Source organism: Leptonotus elevatus, chromosome 9 (assembly GCF_054856555.1).
Source record: "Leptonotus elevatus isolate MCC_2025b chromosome 9, RoL_Lele_1.0, whole genome shotgun sequence".
Classification (NCBI taxonomy): domain Eukaryota; kingdom Metazoa; phylum Chordata; class Actinopteri; order Syngnathiformes; family Syngnathidae; genus Leptonotus; species Leptonotus elevatus.
In genome coordinates this window covers 18,030,795-18,053,323 of record NC_141247.1, presented here as the reverse complement: position 1 = coordinate 18,053,323, position 22,529 = coordinate 18,030,795, and the positions used below count along the sequence as shown (strand labels likewise).

At 42.0% G+C, this 22,529-nt stretch overlaps 3 protein-coding genes across 7 annotated transcripts; 1 reads left to right on the top strand and 2 right to left on the bottom strand.

Moving 5' to 3' along the window:
- Positions 1-129: 129 nt before the first annotated feature.
- ganabb (glucosidase II alpha subunit b) lies at positions 130-13,162 on the bottom strand. 4 transcript variants are annotated; one of them, XM_086084891.1, is made up of 25 exons: positions 12,910-13,162; positions 11,074-11,175; positions 10,866-10,974; positions 10,474-10,601; positions 10,078-10,257; positions 9,863-9,928; positions 8,877-8,919; positions 8,702-8,777; positions 7,530-7,626; positions 7,233-7,413; positions 6,957-7,110; positions 6,579-6,814; positions 5,973-6,099; positions 5,766-5,845; positions 4,735-4,875; positions 4,528-4,624; positions 4,318-4,419; positions 2,674-2,917; positions 2,437-2,501; positions 2,219-2,295; positions 2,061-2,135; positions 1,821-1,934; positions 1,632-1,741; positions 1,416-1,516; positions 130-1,329 (listed from the first exon to the last, which is right to left on the bottom strand). In XM_086084891.1, exons 1-25 carry the CDS (start codon positions 12,927-12,929, stop codon positions 1,220-1,222), a joined length of 2,835 nt encoding a protein of 944 aa, XP_085941017.1. In that variant the 5' UTR covers positions 12,930-13,162; the 3' UTR covers positions 130-1,219. The 4 variants fall into 4 exon arrangements, with proteins under 4 accessions (XP_085941017.1, XP_085941016.1, XP_085941015.1 ...); XM_086084890.1 differs by lacking the exon at positions 12,910-13,162 and adding an exon at positions 11,873-11,897 and having other exon boundaries at positions 6,957-7,077; XM_086084889.1 differs by lacking the exon at positions 12,910-13,162 and adding an exon at positions 11,873-11,896.
- Positions 13,163-13,596: 434 nt separating this feature from the next.
- On the bottom strand, positions 13,597-20,032 carry ints5 (integrator complex subunit 5). The gene is made up of 4 exons (XM_086085842.1): positions 19,812-20,032; positions 19,049-19,301; positions 16,391-18,367; positions 13,597-15,036 (listed from the first exon to the last, which is right to left on the bottom strand). Exons 1-4 carry the CDS (start codon positions 19,886-19,888, stop codon positions 14,329-14,331), a joined length of 3,015 nt encoding a protein of 1,004 aa, XP_085941968.1. The 5' UTR covers positions 19,889-20,032; the 3' UTR covers positions 13,597-14,328.
- A 563-nt stretch (positions 20,033-20,595) lies between these two features.
- Positions 20,596-22,505, top strand: rarres3 (retinoic acid receptor responder 3). 2 transcript variants are annotated; one of them, XM_086084984.1, is made up of 5 exons: positions 20,596-20,692; positions 21,113-21,153; positions 21,415-21,523; positions 21,735-22,003; positions 22,087-22,505. In XM_086084984.1, the coding sequence occupies exons 1-5, from the start codon at positions 20,668-20,670 to the stop codon at positions 22,201-22,203; spliced, it is 561 nt and encodes a 186-aa protein (XP_085941110.1). In that variant the 5' UTR covers positions 20,596-20,667; the 3' UTR covers positions 22,204-22,505. The 2 variants fall into 2 exon arrangements, with proteins under 2 accessions (XP_085941110.1, XP_085941111.1); XM_086084985.1 differs by lacking the exon at positions 20,596-20,692 and adding an exon at positions 20,730-20,862.
- Positions 22,506-22,529: the final 24 nt, after the last annotated feature.

The window sequence follows — 22,529 nt, the reverse complement described above, 5'->3', positions numbered from 1 at the left end:
GTAAACGTTGGTTGACAACTCATTCAAGATACGCACGTGGCAAAAGTCACTCAAACTAAAGTAAATACTCTGGTAAAAGTAGAACTATTGATTGCAAATAACTACATTAAAAACAAGACAAAAACAGACTTCTATTACATTTGGTCATCTTTATTTTCACTTGGTCACATCTTTTAATGGTTATCTGACAATTCTAGCTAATCTGCTCCTTCACTTCCATTTCCACTGTATCAAGTTGAACCCAAAAAGTTGCAGCAACATTTACAATCATAAAAACAATGCAAAAGCATATTGACACAATTTGACAGAACAGGACAAAATCAAACTCCCAATGATCAATTAGGTTTATGGACTGCCTTTCTAAGGTCTAATTCAGAAATCACAAAAGGTGGTTTTACCTTGCAGATTTACATTTACTTTGCATTTAAGATAATTGAGACCCATAAAATCTGGAAATGTTGGGATTCAAGAATGAAATCGAAACAACTCTTAGGTTGTCACAAGTGCATTAAAAATAACAGTAAACATATGGAAATGCAAACAACTAACAAAAACAAAAAGAAAATCTGTCAACAGGATGACTTGTAAAGGTCAGTGGTTCAGTAGCCAAAAATATTTATATTTCCAAGAAGAGGGTTGTTCAAAAGTACAACTTTTTGTGCAGCAGCTGATCGACATGAACCGTTACCAAAGCGCATATAATTACTTCCTTACACATAACTTCATATGTCACTATTTTGTGAAGAGGCTGAAAAACGACAATTGCCAACTGAAAAGGCCAAACGCAGGATCAATTGTTTTCTTCATATCGCAAAACCTAAAAATATAAATTATGTGTTGGGTGAAAAATTAATCTGTCATACCACACCAGCAGACAGAGCATTTGCTGTGACAATTACTGGTCTATCCATACTTCAGAGGCTTAGTAGAATATGAGTGGATTTGTTAATGATTAAATATCAGTTTTTTTTAATTTATACAACATTACACAAAAGTGGGGCACATGAGCGTATCGACTTTCACTTCAGATAAGAGTGTGGGGTGTGTGTGGCGCTTGACATACTGTAAGCAAGTGAAGTGTGTGCGTGTGTACGTGTATTTGGAAGTGTTGCATTTATGTTCAAGTTTACACAGTGGGGTATCCTGTTGTTCATTTCTCTTCTCTTCAGTCACTGTTTCTCTTCAGTCACTGCTCCTCCCTCCTCTGCTGTCTCCATGGTTACTGTAGCATCACAGTCCAGTCGGTGCCTGCGTTCACGCCGGGCTTGCGCAGCGTCAAGACTGACGTGGAGGCATCAAAGTCAAAATCAAGCTGGCTCATCTGACCATCTGTGAAAGTCACAAAAAAGAAATGAAAGCAACATACAAAAGACGGATGCAGACAGTAAGTTAAAATGAAGAAAAGAAGAACTCACCGGCTGTTTTCAGGGTAACCCTGGTGGGCTTACTAGCCCCCAGTATGACGATGCGTTCAATGGTGGAGTGGGTAGAGAAATGGGCATCTGGAGCAAGGTTTCTGTGGGGCATGAAAATTCATTAAAACATGTTTTGTTTTTACCTACAGCACCAAAGCATATTCGCCATTTTCAGAATCAATGATCATTTTTGAAATTCTGTTCGTTGAAACTCACACAGAAGAGAGGTTGTTGTTGACAAGCGACAGCCTCCTGTGAATGAACTCCTTCTTCTCAAAGTTGAACGTGTGTCCATCGTCGATGTAGAGTTCTCCCTCCGCAGCTCTCTGTGGGAAACGCGACACGTCTTTGAATACCAAACGACAACTTGCAACGCGTAGTGTGACGGTCAAAGGCTCAGCGTACCTGATGGCCAAGGGCCACGTACACAGTGTAGGGGTCATGCTCCATACAGTTGGATGATCTACGCACTCGAAGCTTTCTGGGAATAATGGAGCCGCCGCGCTGGAAAACCGGGATCTGGCGTGAAGATAGAAAACACAGAGTTATGACTGGAGGATGAAAATGCACACTTTAAGTAACAATTACAGAGGACATGTTGATACACTACAGGTGTGTGTGTGTGTGTGTGTGTGTGTGTCTTACAGAGCTCATTGTGACAGGAATGTAAAGATTCTGGCCGCCATTGTGCTTCTGGAAGGTGTGGACATCAAACCAGACCTAACGGGTACACGCAAGAGTGAAGACTTTGAACGGTGAACACCACCAAGTGGACAGAGCATGAAAACTTTTTTTGTCTGTACCTCTTCTTTTCCTGGCAGGTAAGCAGTTACTCCAGTAGCTCCCTCTTCAGTGACGGGGTGCACCAACAAGTCTTTACCTGCGGCAAAGGAGAGAAAATGTTAAAAACACCAGCTAGCGTAAGGTTGCCTGATTTGGTGCCAACATTAGAACGAGGATGAGGCAGCAAAAATATATGGAAGCATAATAGTCATATTTATTTTTTGTCATTTGGCCTCACCAATCAAGAACTCATCCTCCAGAGCATAAGTAGCAGGATCCTGAGGATATTCCACCCACAGCGGCCTGCAAAAAAGAAAAGAAAAACCTAGTAGCAAGCAGGAAACATGCCAGTTTAAATCAGCCAATTATTATTATTATTTTTTTTAAATCAAACATTTAATATCCATGTGGAGATCACAGGTGTTAATTTAATAAATTAAAACATAATCAGTTGGAAAGCAATTGAAATGCTCACCTCATGACTGGATGTCCCGTGCGGTACGCGTGGTAGAACTGCTGGTACCAATACGGCAGCAGCGTGTAACGTTGGCGCACAGCCTCTCGGATCAGAGCGGTGTTCTCCGGGCCGAAGAGCCACGGCTCGCGACGGGCCGTGTCCAGGTGGGCGTGGGCCCTGAAGAAGGGCTGGTAGGCTCCCGTCTGGTACCAACGCACCAGCAGCTCTGAGCTGGGGGACTTGAAGAAGCCCCCAACATCAGCTAGAGGACAAGATGAGCAAAGATTAACTTGAATAAACTCATTCACTCCCAGCCATTTTCACTGAAGCAATCCTCTTCGCTCCCGGCTGTTTTACTGGATTTTGACTGATTTTGCAAGGCTCACAGAATTTTGTGTTCTATTGCTATAAAAGCATGGAACCTACCAAAAGAAAGATTAGAGTCTCTTCTTTCATCAGGAAAAAAGTATATTTCTATCTGTTTCCGTTTTGCAGCAATTAGCATTAGAATATAGCTACATTTAATCATTATTCACAAATCTATTTAGAAATGTGAGTAAAAGAGCTTTTTTTCCCCCAACATAGCCCTGGTTGATCTCTTTTGCTCTGCTGTCACCTGCTGGCCGTTTGTGTAATAACTACCATTTCTTCAACCGTTCTTTGCAGTTGAGAGGCTGCATCAAAGCCTTCTGTATGCGCTAGCATAGAAAAAACAACGTATATACGTATATACGTTGTTTTTTTTATGCTAGCGCATAAAAGGACACTTAAAACATTTAAAATAGAACATATTTATATGTTTTTTTGGGAGCAAATTAGTTAATTACGAGGTTAATTTGTCATTCATCACTCTACTAACTAAGCTTGTAGCTTAATTTACTTGCTAATGAGATCAACCCCCCCCCCTTTTTTTGTAATTTAAATACCATTAATCTGTTCCAGGCACCCCAAAAATGAGAAAAATAACAATATACTGTAAAATGTACATACACTGTATTTAACCCAAACCACACACACTGTAGTATCTGTGGGTTGATATGTGCGTCTTGAGCAGGCGTGGCCTAGTGACTGACTGCCTATCTGGTTGTCTGTTAACTACGGTAGTTAGTTCAGCGCTAACGTCTCCTCCATACTACTTTTTCATGTTTTCATTTTGTATTTGTGTTTGATTGTACCGTTCATAAATAAATAAATAAAAACACCAAGCAACAGCACTTTGGGCTACATACGCAAATCTAACACAGAAAACAGAACAAAAAAAGTGGGTTCGTTTTAAATATTTGTATGTACAAGTATAATATGCAGCAGTCAAAACCTATTTAAAATAAAATAAACCAAAAACTAAATTACAATGGTAATATGTGGTTTAACCATGGCAACAGACCATGTATTCATGACTAAATGAACTGGCCGAAAAACAGTCTATATTTATGTAAAGTGTATGTAGGAAGCATAATGCCGTATAATGTTATACTATTCACTATAATGTGGTTAAAAAAAAAAAAAGTTTTTTTTTTTAAATTATTGTCTTTTTTTTTAAAATTATTATTAATGTTTGTCATTTGCTTTTTTGTATTTGTTGCTTTGGAAAACTTAAAAATCATAAATAAAATATTGGATAAAAAAACAAATAAATAGATGATCTGGGACAGAGGCACTTACCGCCACAAAAAGATATTCCCACCAGACCCAAACTCAAACACATAGGGATGGAGATTTTGAGGTGGCCCCACTCAGCAGCATTATCGCCAGTCCACACAGCACCTAGAGATGCGCAAACACCCTTGAAACAATCGAGCATTGTCTCCTGTTGCTTCAGCAAACAGTGACAGAAGGTTTGGTGGAGGGCAATGAATGCAGACAAAAACTCACCATAGCGCTGTGACCCAGCAAAGAAGGCCCTGGCCAAGACAAAAGGTCTTTCCACCCCTCCTGATCTCAGGATCAGGCCCTCCGCTGTGGCCTTGTGCTGCAACAAACACGACAATTAGGACAACATCACATGCAAGGGCACGTGCAAATCTTCAATCACAAGCGATGATCTTGCCAAGCTAATATTCTGTATGTCTTGTTGCTCACCACGTAGAAGCCATAAAGGTTGTGCAGGTCACGGTGCTCCCAGTCACCATGCTTTGCGTCCTTGTGCATGGTGATCTCAGGCCCGTTGAATATTGAAGGCTCGTTCATGTCGTTCCATGTATACACATTCTCCATCGTGCCCTGTACAAAAAACATTATCATATGTATCATACAATGTTTTGGTCTTACAGGCTAGGCTTATGCTAAAATGCAGGCAAATAAACCATGACTTGATATGAATAGGTTTACCTACTCCAATTAGAGTTGTAAACGTACTAAATACTTTTGACTTTTAAGGGTGTAAAGCATTCACTACAATAACTTTGCAAAATTCTACCAAACAAGTGTGGAATAAACATAAATCATAAATCAGATTACAACAACAATGCAAACAAATCTATCTTTATCTATTAAACATTTTATGTTTCATGAAAACAATATGTGTATTGCACTTCTGAAGCACTAAACCTATCTAGACACTATATTACCCACAAAAAAACAAAAAACTACCAGAACTACAGAAACAGAGCTTTTTTTTCTCCTCTTAACTGCAGCCTTTGCAATTTGAAAATATCTTTCTACTACAATATGATGTTGATTTGAATTTGACTAATTGCTCAGCTCTATGCTTAACGCTAACGCACAATGGAAAATGCCATTGACAGGTTAATTAATATTGTGTGTCAGTTTGAAAGTTGTAACAACAACAATAGGCAGTCATCTATGCTTTATGTTCTATGAAAAACTAATTTTACCGCAGTTTACTGCATAACTTTCCTTTGTCTGTATTATACTGCCCCCTGGTGGCTGAGTTACACACACCAGAAGGAGCACAATGCGGGGCTGTGATGAAATAAAGACATTTGCATTCCTTCCAAAGGGGAAAGCTGATTCGTGAGACAAGTGGTTTGAGTTATGAGCATGGTCAAGGAACAAACTAAGCTCATAAATCAAGGCAACACTGTACCTATTAGTTAATTTAAAAGTTATTGCCATATGTTAAACTCCACATTATCGACCATCGGTCTCACCTCATACTGGTCGTAGGCAAACTTGCTGGCCCACCAAGCCCTCATGTCTTCACGGGTGAAATCTGGATAACCGGCACTGCCTAATAATAATACAAAAATAATTTAAAAATCATTCAAGAAAAGTCTAACACAAGATGGGCATGGTTATATGATGGGGATGCATCATCATCATCAAACAACTATTCTCACACAATTTTATTGTCTTACCAGGCCAACACCAGCCTTCATAGTCGCCGCCATCTTTATTCTTTGTGTAGAAACCTTGAGACTTGATTTCGTTATGGATCTTGTAGCCACTGTCCACTTTGATATGAGGGTCCACAATGGTTACCATCTATTACACCAAGATAAGGAGTTGTTAAACATTTTGAAAAATCAGTGTAGACTCACAGTACATTGAGGTGCCTGGAGTCTTTTTAATTTTCAGAGTGCTACCCCCATCCTCCCCATAACATTGTCAATTGTTCGCACACCTGCTATTTGCCAGATTTTTATAAGCGATTATTTTGAATGGGCTTTAAAGCATACTTATTTTCAGGGATGCCCTCACGTGTGGGAAAGGAGAACCACAGCGGCAGATTCATGTTTATGAAGCCACAGCTCATACCCAAACATGCCACCCCACGAGGCCCCGCCTCTTAAAAGGCACATATATTACAAGTACATATTATTTTTGAAAATTTTTGTGTTGCATTTACCGGTAAAACTTTTTTTTTTGTGTCTCTCTAACCTAAAAGGGCTCACTGTAAACCGATTAACTGAAACTCCAACATGAGCTCCGGTTGTCTCGTTGGCCCAAAGCTAGGTAGGTACCTTGCGCTTCTTATCCATGAGAGCCTGAAGCATTTCCTTGGGTGCGGGGAACTTGTTGGCATCCCAGGTAAAATAGCGTTTCCCATCAGTGTGCTCAATATCAAGCCAGATGAAATCGTAGGGAATGTCATGCTCATCAAAGCCTGCATCCACCGACTGTACGTCTTCCTGATCGTTGTAGTTCCAGCGGCACTGGTGGTAGGCCAGTGCGGACAGAGGAGGGAAGGCCTGTGTGCCTGACCAAAATTAAAACATGGATTATTCATCCGGTGGGGAAAATAAAAAATTAAACAATGGTTTGTCCGTTTGTCAATTTGTAATTAAAATTTACTGAGTGAATCGTCATTTAATGACGGGTGACATTATAATCCCACCCACCTGTCAGGGAGGCATACTGTGAAAAGACATCTTTCGGTGTCGGGCCGAGCATTATGAAGACATCAATGATCCCGCTTTCAGAGAACCAATGCACATCCGTTTGTGGTGTCTCACTGGAGCCCTGCACGTAATCCAGCATTTTTCCAAACACAGTCTGAAGAGAACCAAATAAAAGCAGCTGGCTAAATTGGCAGCTAGTTGGCATTAAGTCTCACAATTATGACTAAAACATCTGTTAAGTTATGAAAGATATCCAGCATGGGAAGAGGCACAAACCTTCCCTGCAGTGTTGGAGCTAATGTCAACCCATGTCTCAGCAGCATTGAGCCAAAACATTCCTGTGGTCCGCTGGGCATTGTGGGCCAACATAACAGGTACAGAACCATAAATTGCCATCGGATTATCCAGCTCGTATTGGAACACGTCCAAATTATACAGCCGATATGGATCTCCATTACTGAGAGGTGGACACACAAAATATAATTAACCCTTGCAGGAAATCCCACACTAAACAAGCACCTTTTTGACCAAACCAACTTCACACATATTCATTTTTTTTTTTTTGCAGCTCACTTTGTAGTTTTAAGTCGCAGGTTGTCCGCGTGTTCTGGAATGCCATAGACATGCTCCACCCCTGGTAATGAGAAGTCGAGACCGATAGAAGTTGGGCCTGTAATGTGAGCACAGCCAAATGATTACTATAAAAACAAGAAAGCAGTATTCGACATTTGTTACAGTTGCATTCAACAGCCAATCATAAACCTGTGTGGCCCGCCAACAAACTGAGTGTATGATCTCCCTCACACCACTGTTCAACTACCAGGATGGATTTAAACCAGAAGATGTAACAATTTAATAGGGTCTACTCAAAACCCTTACTTGTTTGTATGAGCATCAGTATTATAATAGTTTTGGATTTTCGTTTTTAAGTGGAAGTCAACCTTAAAAATTTCTTGACAATAAAATGTTATATGTGACCTCACTAGTCTAAACATTACATTCTGATTAATATTACATTTGTGGAATACGAGTTATGAAACAAAATCCAGCCGTTTTTTATCCATCTCAGGGGGCGGCCATTTTGTCACTTGCTGTCAACTGAAGATGACATCAATGTTGCTCAGGGCTAAGGCAACGACCAATCACAGATCACCTGTTTTCTGAAACTGAGTTGTGATTGGTTGTTACCTGATACCTGAGCAACATTGATGTTGTCTTCTGTTGACAGCAAGTGGCAAAATGGCTGCCCCCTGAGATGGATAAAAATGGCTGAATTTTGCTGCTTAACTCATATTCCATTAACACACTATTAACCAGAACACCACATTTAGACTAGTGGGGCTGCATAGAACATATTGTCCCAAAAAAAATCTTATTTTTTGGGAGGGGGCGGGGGTGACTTCCCCTGTAACTGTTTTTTAAAGCGGGTTTGTGAGGTTGTATTTTTTTCTTTAGGTGAAAACAGTTATTAGTTTTAGTTTTGTCAAGCTGAAATTTTAATTTACAAAAAAAGAAACAATGAATGTGGTGTGATAAACTACAATTTCCAAACGACTGTTTAGCATTCCTTCTTCTGTACAGCCGAACATACGGAAATAAATACTGTATATTCCAAACAAACCCCAAAAGGTCATGTAAACATGAAATTAATTTATAAAGATTTTTTGTTATTTCATTAACTCTAACCTGGGTGGGTGTGGGTAGACGGCACTAATACTCACTATTACAATTTGAAACTGACTTACCATTAGGTTTGCTGTCTGTAAATGATTTAAACGTTTCCTCCCACATGCCATCTTCATCTTTCTCTTCCAATATAGCCTGCAAGGTTAAGAGGGGGAAAGAAATAACATCTTATTAAGAAGGATTTTTTTTTTCTTTCCAGATGCAATTGCGGGATGTAGAATTTGTGTGTAGGACCTCATCTTCCAGATCTGCATCTTCAGCCTCTCTGTCTGCCTGTCTGCTCCATGGCACAAGATAAAACAGCATAGAAAGGAATATGTTAAAAGAGAGAGATGTTTGGAAAGGAAATGTTTAAGATATACAGTGTACAGTAATTTAACTGGGGGGAAACGAGTCAAACACAGACGACAGCTGCCACCATACTCAAAAGCAACGAGTGCTCTAACAGGACCGCAGAAAACCGTGCGACTTCTTCCCTATATCCATACATTTACTGTTTTCTAGTCATTGTGGGAAGTGAAGCCTATTCTACATACAGTTGTGGGTGTGCTTGATTTGCAGCAGCAAGCATGCAGGCAACACGTGATTCCTAAAATAATGACAGATCAAGGAGATGCAGATGCTGCAGGGTTAGCGACCAAAGCAGCACACTATGGGTTGGGATAAAGGCAACTTATTGACAACTGTTGGTGTGTGCATTTTGACTAATGCATTCTTATATTAAAGCCATTTGTGCAACCCATAACACAGCAAGCAAAAGGAAATACTTTTTTCTTTTTTTTTTTGGTAACAGAGTAGAGCATTTCTGGAATAATCTCAGCAGTGATGGTGTTAACTCTCCTAAACTGGAAAAGTCTCAAAGCCGCGTGACTCAATTGTTTTTATATATGCAATTACCGGTAAGTAACTGTCTGGTCAGGAAAACCAACAAGCTCATGCAAGTTTAGTTTCTTGTTTCAAATTAAATATCACCATGTTAAGAGAGAAATTATTTAACTTTGTATTCAATTCCATCACCAGCAAATGAATTGCACACTCAGCACAACATCAACACCACCCATCAAAAAAGCATAGTGTCCACACATTCTCTTTTCCCTCATTTTTTTCAGGGTAAGACTGAACTTTTTTTGTAAAAAAGAGACACTACAAGTATTATTTATACTACACTATTTACAGATTAGTACAAGGAATATAATACACAGCATTTTTAGAGTCTTTACCTAGAGAATACACTTGTGACATTATTCCACACACTAGCCAATGTGCTAGTTATTAAATAGGAGAAACTAGGGCGATAAGGAGAAGAGGACAGAACGAGTCAGACAATTCTCAAATGAACACGAATAATGTCAAAAACCACTGAGCGAGGTATTTGTGTAGTTCACAAACGAGGGCAGGCGATTTTCAAAGTGTGCGTGTAAGCGTGGTCTCTCACGTGTCCTTGCGGAGCCTTAAGTGCTCAAAGGCCAAAAGGCCACGCGAGTTTAGGGACAGCAGCACATCTCGCCCCTCCATAATGTCCAATCGGAAGGGCCGTGCACTGACAATGACCCTTTGAGACTCCGCCCCCAGGGACAGAACCACTCCGTTCTCATCCTGAGACAAGAGAGACAGGCTGAGGGGGGAAAAAGAAAAGAGAATGATGAGAGAATGCTGATATCAAGTGAGAGGATATGGTTGGGATCAAGTCGCCTAAATTTAAAATGTACAATATTTAGATCGACATTTCGTTTATCTCATTGCTACAGAATCTGCAGGAGTTGAACCGTAATGTTGTTACATACGTCACCTACCACTTCTCGCAGGAGGCAAGCACCCATGAGACACTTACGGCTCTGTAGGCGGCTCTCTGATGAGCACGTCTGGGACCTCATAGCGAGGCTTCAGCGGCTTCAGCTCATTAATCTTCACCCTCGTTATGTTTCCCTGGAGACGATAGAGCTCCAGGAGCAGACGCACCTGCGTGAGCAGGAAAGAGTACAAAGGAATTGGAATGGTGTATGCGATGCATCCTTAGTATCAAATGCATGCTGAAATATCATTCGGATTAGCAGATATGCCTACAAATAGATAAGACTTCTTCTTTCTTTTTTTTTCTGAAAATTTCTCACAAAGGCATTTTTATTTAGACTGTTCTTGCATTTGGATTCAATGATGCGCTTTAATGTTTGCCTACTGTGACGTCCGGGCTGGTTACAATGTCTTCCATTGTGGGTGCTGTACCTTGTTTTTGTCATTCTTGAGCTGCAGGGTGAGTCTAGTGTTGGTTAGCTCCATAGTCTCTAGTAGGGCTCTATAGGGCGACTCACCAGGGGTCAATGCTCGCTGACGTCTGTTATCAAAGTTTAAAGCAAGATGGCACAAATGTGATTATGTAATTAAACGCAAGTGAATCTATGCTTCCATAAATCTATTTGACGTGTTAACTCACTTGCAGAAGGCACTCTGGTCACAGGTTTTGAAGTTGGGTCTCTCCACAGCCAGTGTCCCACTGAGACATGCAGCAAGCCAGAGCAGCAAGACAGGTGCCATCCTATAAATGGAATCAAAATATAAAAGGAAGATGCAGATGGATTAAGCACTGAAACTGGTCATGTGGGCAAAGCAAATTAGCTCAGCGTACAGTACTGGCCTAAGGGGCCATTAGTATGGACTTAAGTGGCAAATGCTGATGCCAGGATTTTGTCTAGATCCCAAGGTTCTGCCACATCCTCCTCATTTTAGGACAGAATACAACATTTTCACAGTCACTTTGAGAGCACTCAATGGTCAGGCTCCTCCATATTATGTGTATGTGGTGTCATTTCATTGTCCTGTTACGTCATTGCAGTACAATACAAAATAATACAAAAAGAGTTGCATGTTTAATATTTGTCTTTTAAAGTATTTATGTTGTGCCAACAGGGACCCATGAAAACCTCAAGGACCACATGAGTAGCCCCCTGGGTCTCTTCTAAAATAGGCTGACCAGTTAATGGGATGGAACATTGTGCTTTTTTAGGAATACTGTAGAGGTTATTAGTTTAAAAAAATGTAAACACTTGCAAATATTTATGGAAATAAAACGTTTATTGTAACTTGTTGAATTACTGTTGAGAATTATTGTGAGAAATCATCATAACCAGCAATGGCATCTTCACATCAATTATTACAAATTTAAGTCAGTGTAATTTGAGCAATTTGTTATTTAAGAAGTGCCTTTGCATTAATGAATAGCCAGGAAGAAGTACCTGTTGGCTTCAAAAAGGTTGCTGACCCGTGTTGCAACTGAGTTGTGCAGTCCATTGCCCCCATTGTGGAAGACCATCCCCGACTTCTTTTTTTTGTTGCAGTTACAAAACGTTTATTTAGGCAAGCAGGACTAGACTGTGTTTAGTTATACTGTAATATATGGACATTACTCGTTTGTTGAGGAAGCGGTTCGGAAAATGAATGGATGAATGAATTCATGTACTTTTTTTTTCTTGGATTACCTGTAAAATATTGTGATTCTATATTTTATAAATTAAAGACTGTATTCTAACTATGCCGAACATTTCGGGAGTCCTAGAATTAAATCGAAATCAAATAAATCACACCGGACTTCCATTATCTTTGGATGTGGAGGCTAGTTTGTCCTGGTAGTCGACAGACTCCTGCTATACGATTTGACCACGATATAAATTAAGCATTCTAAAGCTAATTTAAATGGAATCCCCTCAGCCGGCAAAGTGATATTAATATTATGTGATCGATGTAACCTGTAATAATGTGTCCGAAAAGGAAAAACGTGAATAAAACAAAGTCAAGTAATCAACTGATCACTTTAAATGACCGTCAAATGAACGCACCAACGCTTGAAATTCTACCAATGAAGCTACAGCATTAGCTAAAGCTAGCTACCATTCTTCGAACTTCTGGAAAACCATCAAAACAATTATACAGAAAATGATGATCATTTCACTTAAAGACAAACACGAAGTGTTAAATGGATAGACGGTTGTCTAGCTGCATCGTTGTCCTTATTTAACAATCTCTGTTTTGTCGTGCTAACTAGTTAGCAAGCTTCCTAGCAAAGGCACAGGTTGACGGATGAGACGTGTATTCATTCAATTTCGTGGTTCTCGACTGTAAGCGAAGGGGTTTCGCTGGTGGTCGGTAAATGGGCAGACAATAACTCTACTACTACAACTACCCCACTCGGCTTTATACGCGTGAAACCACAATGCAGCAAAATAGGATAGATAAAGAAACTGCCACAATGATAATGCGAGACTGTTAGTCCTACCTTTCATCGAAGGCGGCCATCTTGATTATGCCCCTGGTCAACTCCGCCTCAGATTAAACAAGTGGAAGATTTTTAAATTACTGTCCAAAACGCTCATGTGCAGCCGACGAGAATTCAACATAAAAACGCCCTAAAACGACTCGTTTAAATCGGATAAATAGCCATGTTATGGTTATTTCATTCATTCGTGTGTCTGCTCCGGGTGATTTCCGCTTGAGGTAAAATTGGATTAACGTGGACGCGCTTGTATCCTCTCAAGCACGGACACGTCATCGCCAACTCTTGTGACTGAACAATAGTTGCCCTAGATTTCGAAATCGCTAAAAAAAAAAAACCATTTCTGGTTGCAACAATAAATAACTTAAAAAATTGACACGTTATTTGAAATACATCTTTAGCAAAAACAATAGCCCGAGGAGCCAAGATTTCCAGGGCCCCCGAGCATCATAAATTTTCAATTGTTACTCTTGTAGTTTATTTTAAAATGATCGTTCCGAGTAGTAAGTACTCTTCCATCCATTCTGAACTATCTTCTTATTGTTCGTGTGCAGACTTGATTCAGGAAGAGGGTAACAAAACAAACTCGTGGGCACTTATCAAGGAAAAGGACAGTTTTCCTCATTTAATGGAGAAGAAGAGAAGGTGAGAGAAAAAAGTTTTATCAAAACAAAGGGTTCAGAGTTGTTGTTTTTTACAGTGACACAGAAAGTCTGTGACGAACAGCAAGAGTCAGATACTCTTGCTAGTTGCAGTAACACTGCTGTCTGTGTTAACCGAGGATGCATTCGAAATGAAGGAGTGAAATAGGGGACGCATAATCACAAAGAAATGAAATATTAATACCATAGAGTGAGTTAATACATGTTTTTGTAACATTTTATTTAAAAAATGTACCTTATTGAACTCTTTCTTGAAAGCTCCTTTGTCGGGTTCTCAAGCAAAACTTCAAGTAGCTAAAATAGCAAGATGATCAAAGTTACAGTTAGAAAACGGCCCCAAAAAACATTTGTATCGTAATTCAAGACACATCTGACAACCATGGGATTTATTTGTTCCAAGTGGTACAAATCCAAGTTTGCAATTTGAGCTTTTTAAGGAATGTAAGCCAATTTTAAAAGCAGGATACATTTTTAATTTGTACTGATGATCCAATGGTAGAAATGAAAGATTTTAATGACCAAAGCAGAATGAAATATAAATGTTCCATTTTGTTGGATTAAGTGCAGGTGAGTTAATATTCAGAACACTTTTCTTCTTCACAGAAACAACTGGTTAGAAAAGTATAAAGTCTAAGAATATAGTACAAAATATATACATGCACACAGCTGCACGTATGAAAGTCAATGCCAGTGACAGCCGTAGAACAATGTAACGCAAACATTTATTTCCCTCCCTCTACATTATGCTCCAACGTTTCTCTCAGAGCTGAAACCTCCAGCAGAGGTGTCCCAGTCTGTCGATGTTCTTATGCAGGACGCTGTGAATCGGTGACACGTATCGTGCCACGTCACCGTCCCGGGAGAAATCTCTGCAGAAAAGACCCTTATCCGGGTTGAAAACGAATTTCTGCGGCATGGGCCCATTGGCCCTCACGTACTCCCACACCGCCAGCAGCAGCAGCCTCACCTCAAACGGCGCGAGGTGCGAGAACGCCTCGTGGACGTTAGCCAGCACGGGAGGCAGCAGCTGACCCTCGCCCATGCAGGACACTAGGAGACAGGAGGCCTGCAAGTGCCACGGGGAGTCTATGGACGAGGCTTCGCGAGACGCCTCCCAGTGTGCCAGCAGGGTGGCCAGGAGGCCTCGGAGCACAGCTGAGCAGTAACAAAGAGCCGGGCGTCCCGCGGCCACGACCTGAAGCAGCGTGAAGAGCACAGGGTGGGCTTCGAAGCAGCGGCGAATGTGAATGTCTCGTTCCACTGTGGTGCGAGCGTGCTCCTCCGGAGGCCAAGACAGCTCCCCGTTGGCCACGTCCGGGCACACGTTTTCCACCAGGGTGACGGCGACCACCTTGGCTGCCTCGGCGTTGATGGCCGGGGGTTCGTCAGGGTCCGCGGGTGGCCGTGAGCCGTTGAGAGCGGAGGAGCTACAACATTGGACCACGACAGTCAGCAATGTTTGGATGTTCTAAAGAAATTAGAGGGGGGGAAAACGGTGATGCGCATATTCTGGAGTCTGAGGCTACATTTTGACAAAAGACAACTCATTATTTTTTCTCTTTAGGCACAAATTAAGACACATCCTGCCAAGCAGTTTGGTTCAGATGAGTAAATCTTGATCAGGCTTGCTTAACTAAGCTGTGCAGGGAACATTTATATTCAACTGACACAGCTATAGTTTTCTAGACTAGTTTGTCTCAGTCTGTTGTCAACAAGTCATGATCCACTTTTATGTTCGCACACCCCAAAAAAATATCTACACATGGTTACATGTTGAATGTGCCTTTTCAGAGCACATTATTACGATACACAATATGATCGTAACAGAATTTCACTTAAATCTTACAACTGATCTTTTTCTTTTTAGTAAAGTCCCATACATAAAGTACAAACTAAAGCAATAACTCATTTCCAGAGGTGGCCAATCCAGGTCCAGAAAGTAAAAACCCAGCCACAGTTTGGCTTTAGCCCCTAGTGCTAGCTAGCTAGCTCCCTAGCAGATAAACGAGCACCACCAAGTTATTCTGCAAATATAAAATAAGTCCAATTTGGGATGCGTTTGAAATATTTCACTGGACAAGGGTTTTTTAGTTTACAGTGGGGTTGCTACTAGACAGAACCCCAAATTTGTACTTAATTTGCAATGTGCCGCAGTCCATTACTAATTTACAGTAAAACAGCAGTAAAGCAATCATTTACATTTGTAATGTAATGAAATGAAATTAATTTTAGACGATTAATTGATTTATCAAATGAATTGATAATTATTTTGTCAATCAATTAATCATTTAGTGATTTTGTTTCATTTAAAATGGTCCAAATGCTCAGAATTTTAGCCCCTTAAACAGTAAATACTCTGATTTATGTAGTTTACGTTTTAAGGCTATACAACCTCTCACCACACTCTTTATACACTTTTCTCATATACATTTTCTCACAATTCTTTCTTGTTTAAACACTCAATGTTCAAAATAATTTTCAAAATAAATGTTTACTGAGCTTTTTTTTTGTGTTGTGCAAATTAGTTCATTGTGCGCTCAGCAGAAACCAGCTGAGCTGTGATTGGTCGTTGCCTGAACCCTGAGTAACATTGATGTCATCTTCAGTTGTCAGCAAGTGGCAAAATGGCCGCCCCCTGAAATGGGTACAAATGGCTGGATTTTGCTTAATAACTCATATTCCACAAATGTAATATTAGTCAGAATGTCATGTTGAGACTACTGAGGTCACATATAACTATAATATTTTTGTCAAGAAATGTTTATGGTTGACTTCCACTTTAAGGAGGTTGTGTTTTTATCCTCAGGAGTGACTCTACTCACCAGGGTGACCCCGAATGGGTCAGGCTGAGCTGCCGCAGTACGCATCTTCAATCCCTTGCCGATCACTCCAGCGTGAAACACGGACCACACGCTTCCTGAAAAGTTGACGGTCGTACCGAACCGGCAGTTGATGTCCAACAAGGAATCGCCAACATCAGGGGATCTCGACTGAGATGGCACAGGAGCGCCCGACATGTCTGCAATCTGCCCCCCGAAGAGCTCGGTGTTGCCTTTATGCAGCGCTCCCTCCACCAGCTGTTGAAGCACCGCCTTGAGAGTAAGCGGAGAGTACGCAGCGAAACGGGACAGCAACTGGACCGAACAGCTCACCGCCTCGGCTGCCTGCCCCCCGTCCCTCCCCGCTTTCCCCACTTCCCCTCGCCTGCGCAGGGCGAGGAAGAAATGAGCCACGGCAGCACGAGAGAGTAGGAGCAGGTGTGCCGGCGAGGCGGCGCGAGGGAGCGGACTGGCCGACAGGAGCCGAACCGTAGCGTGGGACACTGCCGGGTCGCCGTGGAGAAGGAGCGGGCTAAAATCGTGCAGGTGCACGGAAACGGCGCATCCCACCTGGACGGCCATGGTGGACTGAGCATCCGGTGTTCCTCTTTGGTCTTCGTCTTGACTTTGGATAACCGTGGCCAGGTTTAGCAGCAGCTGCCGGAGCTGCCGGGGCCCCAGGGTGTGCGTGTGGATCTGGGCCACGGAGTAGGCCACCGCCGCGGGGATGAGCCCGGCCATGCAGGACGAGAGCGTGTTGTGCAGCTGCCAGGCTAGCGCCAATTCCTCCGGGTTGCGGGCCTGAGTGAGGATCTGGCAGAGGGCCTCGGTGGCCACGCTGGGGCCCCCGTACACAGACAGCAGGCAAAGCAACTGATGCAGCCAGAGGTGCCGCTTCCTCTCCAGTCTCAGCGTCTCGGCGCACAGCTCGCCCACGTGCGTCTGCAGCTCCTCCAGGAACGGGATGACAATCTGCGGCTGAGGGGAAGCCGAGTGGTGCGGATGTCCGTCCGCCGCCTCCGAGCGGTTGTATGCCAACTTGTGGAGGTGCAAGAGAAGCATTTGTAGGAGGCTGTCGCAACCTTCTCTGACGCCTTCGTGAGGGGACGACGTAGGACCGGAGATGATGACTGAGGCTGGCGTGGCCGTGTCTGCCAGGAAGCGGAGGACCCGAGCGCCCCCTGATGGACTTTGGCATATGAGATGGACGGCAAGGCCCAGCATGTTGTCCAGTTCGTCTCTGGGGAGTCCCTGCAACAAACTGTGCAACTGGAGCAGAACGGGCGGGCGCAGCAAATCCACCAGCTCAGCAGAGACCGCACCGAAAAGATTTGGGGACATGGCGGCCAGCTGAAGGAGAAACGGGACCGCGGCTCGACGTAGCTGAGGGGAACCCTCCCAGGAGGTTGAGGACGAAGTGGGAGACATGGGACTGGATGGGCTCAGGCTCTCCTGGAACATCCTGAGCAACTCCTTCCGGATGCTATCAGAATGGTGCGCCGCCAGATGTCCCAGAATTCCCACCACCGAGCCGATCTTTGGCACTCGGCTGCCTTTGTCCACCCCGTTCACCACCAGCCCTTGGTCCTTGGCGCCGTGGGAGCAGAAATCCTTGAGTCCGCAGGCCAGGACTCGGCTGATGATCGTCCCCGGGAAGGCGGAGCCGATGTGAGCCACCACCCAGTCAAAATGCGGGGAATGCTGGACCGATGTATCTAAGAGTGCATCCACGCAAGCATCAGGGCACCAGGCCAGCATTGCGGCCAAACACTGAGAGTAGGCTTCCATCAGGGACCGGGTGGCGGCGCAGGACATCCAAAGCTGCAGAAGCTCGTTTAGGCTGGACGAGTGTGGGGCCACCCTCCGACCGGCGTGTTTGCTGCTTAGCTGACCCAGTAAGTCCACTGCCCAGCTGGACACCAGAGGGGCCCAAGCACGTGGGTTGAGGCGTATGAACTCAGAGAGGACGCCGTGAACCTCCTATCGACAAACAGAAACAGAAAACCAAATCCAGGGTCAGAAAACTTTATTGACAGAAGAGAGGAGATTTGATTTAAAACACAAAATATTAAGAAGGTAGGGATGCACTGAAGTTTTTTTAGAACTGCGCCCTAAAAAAATACAAATAAAATAAAAGAATAATTAGAATTATAAACCCCGAATGCTCATTTTTGTGTTGTTTTTTTTTTTTTTAATTAAATTTGCTTTGCTTTTGTGTTGTTTTTGCGGAAAATTTAGGTTTGTCTGCATTTTCTGTAGAGTTGTTTTGTTTTTGGGGGGCACAAACTCCCTTTTTTCATAGAAACTTAAGGTTTAACAGTTTTTTGTAGTATTTTTGGAGTTTACTAAAAAAAAAAAGTGCATAAAAATTACAAGACTACTCCTTGAGAACACCACAAGTTACAGTATAAACCAAAACTCACAACTTAAATGATACTTTATATCACACCATTGCTTAATTCTCCTGACTCAATGTGCCGTGTCACAGTGTGTTGCCTGCCCTGTCTGGTCTCAGCATGGTGACAGTGTTTTTTTACCAGGGAGGTATATGACAGGCTAGTGGTATTGGTACATTTTTACGAGAACGAGAACAAACCTACAGTATCAGCCCCTTGAAGATGCTGATGGAAATGTTCTAGAATAACTTTTAAATCCTCCCACCTGAATGATGTCCTCAAGATTTGAGCTGATCCCAGAACTGCCATCGCCCTCGGTCTCCAAGTGGTGCAGGAAGACGGAGACATGCTCGTCATAGACACCCCTCAGATGCTCCAGAACAGCCCCCCGACAGGCCGGGACGGAGCGTAGCAGACGCACAGCGCAGCGGGCGTGTTCCCGGACACTGAGCTTGCGACCCTGGACTGTGTCAACGCCACTGATGAATGACTTGATCTCTTGAGACAGTTCCTGGCCACTAATGGAGAAATGGGAGCAGGAAGTTAGGGAGGAATGATGGTGAGTTTTGATGAGGAAACAGATGATGCAAGAGAGTTCGTGCAATTCAGTTAGCGCTACAAAACATAAAAATGAATAACAAGCGACTACTTCTCCACAAAAGTGATGATCCTTTTTCCTTTTTAATCTCTGGAGAAAAAAAAGGTAAAATACTCCATTCTATGGAAGTGGTATGATTGGTAAATGTTTCTGCCTTTTAAAATATTTTTATATTTGGCAACAATTTTTTTTAACCTAATCTAAAACACACGCACACACACAAATGTCCTTACTTTTAGTAATGTATTTACTATCAAACAAAATAAGTAGAATGATGACAAAAGTAAACATTTGAAATCTTGTCAATATATTTTTGGTTGTGTAGAGCCCACCCTCAAGAGTTAAGTTTGATAGTAAATGTAAAAACGGTTGTGGCGTGGAGTTAAACCACCGTGAGGCAGCCAGCCGCTTCCAAGCGCCACTCACTCACCTCAGGACAGTCAGCGGTGTGTGAGTGTGTGAGCTCTGCATCGCATTCAGCGGACTTCCGTCAAACACCACAGACATCGCTTGCTCTTGTAAAATTGAAGTGTGACATCAAAAACCTCCCAGCGGCTCCGTGGCTTCAATGGGAGTAATTATGGCACGTTTATCTTATTATTCTCTCTCAAATAGCGAAGGGAAGAATACGCCGAAAGGGCGCTCCTTGGCCGGAAGTTTCTTCTTCTTCGATGGAGAAAAGTGAAACGATGACGTCGACTGATTTTGTTAGCGACATCATGTGTCCATTTGGAGGTTTTACATAACTACAAAAATAAATGTATTTTCTTTCGTTCTTCTGATTCATGATTTGTTGGTAAAATATTTGTATTTTAAAATGGTCATTGCGTTTTGTTTTTTTGTTTTTTTACTTTTGCAATTATAGTTTTCCCACCTATTACGTGTAACGTTTGATTAAAGATAGTAAACATGTAGTTTTGATTTCACTCTTGTAATTTGTGTTCAGATTGTTATTATTATTATGTAGATTATAGTACTGTAGACGGTAGACCAGTGGTGACGCTATTAAAAAAAAATCTATTCAATTTTCAAAATAAATTAACCAATGCAAAGCTGCTAGATAGCAAATTAACTAATACAAATCTGCTTTTAATTTCTATCTATATATATATATATATATATATATATATATATACACACACATAAAAGTACATTACATAGAGTGCATTAATGATTTCATTAATTTAATTTACTTTTATTTCGAAGGAAAATAACCGGTCAGTTGATCCGTGACAGACTAGCCCTCCAACGGCAACGACTCTTGTCTTGCTGGGGATTTTCAGGCAATGATTTTCCATTTACGATTTTACAGTAAGTATGCCATATAACATCAGTGGACCCATCCGCGCTAGCTTCCGAGGCAAGGACAGATACACTGAAAAAGAAACTTAACCACAAAGTGATTTTATGTTGCCTTTCTAAAAAAAAAAAACATATCAATAATTACTATAATTGCCAGTGGCACTCTACAACCTAAAACGGTATTTAAAAATACATTCTTTAAAATACACATACACGAGCACATACAGATCCCTAAATTAAGTTTTGTTTTCTTTTGAAACAGTTACACACACGCTGGGTTATCATGGGATGAGGGCGTAGGGCAGTCACAAGAACAGTATTAAGCTTACAGTCAGTCAGCATAGTTCACATTCAGATACAATTCGTGCGACGTGATTCGCCTAATAATTCAACATTTGTCTCCGTTTATTTTCCCCTTTTTTTTTTAAGTGTCAAAGTTTGAGGAAAAATTCAACACAGACATGGAACAGGTAAAAGAATCCTCTTAAATATTTTATCCTATTTTACAGCCAAGCCAGCAATAATGTATTTAGAATTATGTTTTTTTTAGGAGATCTTTTTTTATGTCACTGTGCTTTTTATGATTTGAATGGGTGTAAGTTAGATAAGTGTAACTTACTAAAAGATCACTTATACACGCATTTGGGTTAGATTGAAACTGGTGTAAACCCAAGACATGAAATAGCTAACATATACCTTTGTTTTCCTGTTTCTCTCCTCCCTCCCCATAGTACGATGAGAAACCACAGCCTGGCGACTTGTTAGAAATCTTCCGCGGCACTTACCAGCATTGGGCCATATACGTCGGTGATGGCTATGTGGTTCATTTGGCCCCAGAATGTGAGTTGTGATCCCACCAAAAATAATTCTGACCAAAAGTGCAACACGCCCACACACAGTGGAACATTAATGATACAGTGGATATAGGAAGTCTACACACCCCTGTTCATATGCCGGGTTTTTGTGATAACAACTTTTTTTTCCATTATTAAAGTGACCTTTCACCAGCATTTTTTGTGAGATCCCCATTGTGTCACTCTTTCAACCGTAGCAGAAATCCCGGGTGCGGGCGCGAACAGCTTGATGTCCGTCCTAACAAACACGGCCTTTGTGAAGGAGGAGGAGCTGTGGAAGGTGGTGGGTGACAGCAAATGGATTATCAACAACTTGCTGGACAAAGAGCACGAGCCCCGCCCTGTCGACTCAATCGTGATGGACGCACTCGACCAGGTGGGCAAGAAGCTGCGGTACTGCGTTGTGAACAGCAACTGCGAGCACTTTGTTACCCAGCTGCGTTATGGCAAGTCCCAGTCTCGGCAGGTAGGTGGTTACCGACACTAGTCATTTTGTGTGTTGTTATTTTTTTATATATATATAGGTTCCTGTGTTACCTTTCTTTGCAGGTGTGTCAAGTGGGCGAGGCCGCTGCTCTTGCAGGAGCGGTTACCCTCGGTGTTGTGGGCGTAGCAGCTCTGCTGGCAACTCTGCTTGGAGGCAACAAAGATAAGCACAAACAGTAAAATAAATCAGAAACACAACGGCATTTTGATTTCATCGACATACTGTAATTCGTAAAAGAGAGTCACTCACTAATGTTCCACTAATGGGAAATAGAAGCACACTTATTTTTATGTGGTATCACCTCATGATTGGGAGGGTTTGCAATATAACAGATTTGTACTGTTTTTGTATGCTGACAGTTTCACAAGAATCTGAAACGTTCTGTTTGTAAGTCTAAATAGAAATTAAGGGATGGTGGTCTTTTTTGCATTCTCTCTTCTTTAAATTGTCTAAATAATGCAAAATAAAATTTCTAAACTCACCGGCTCAGTTGAATTTTGTCTTG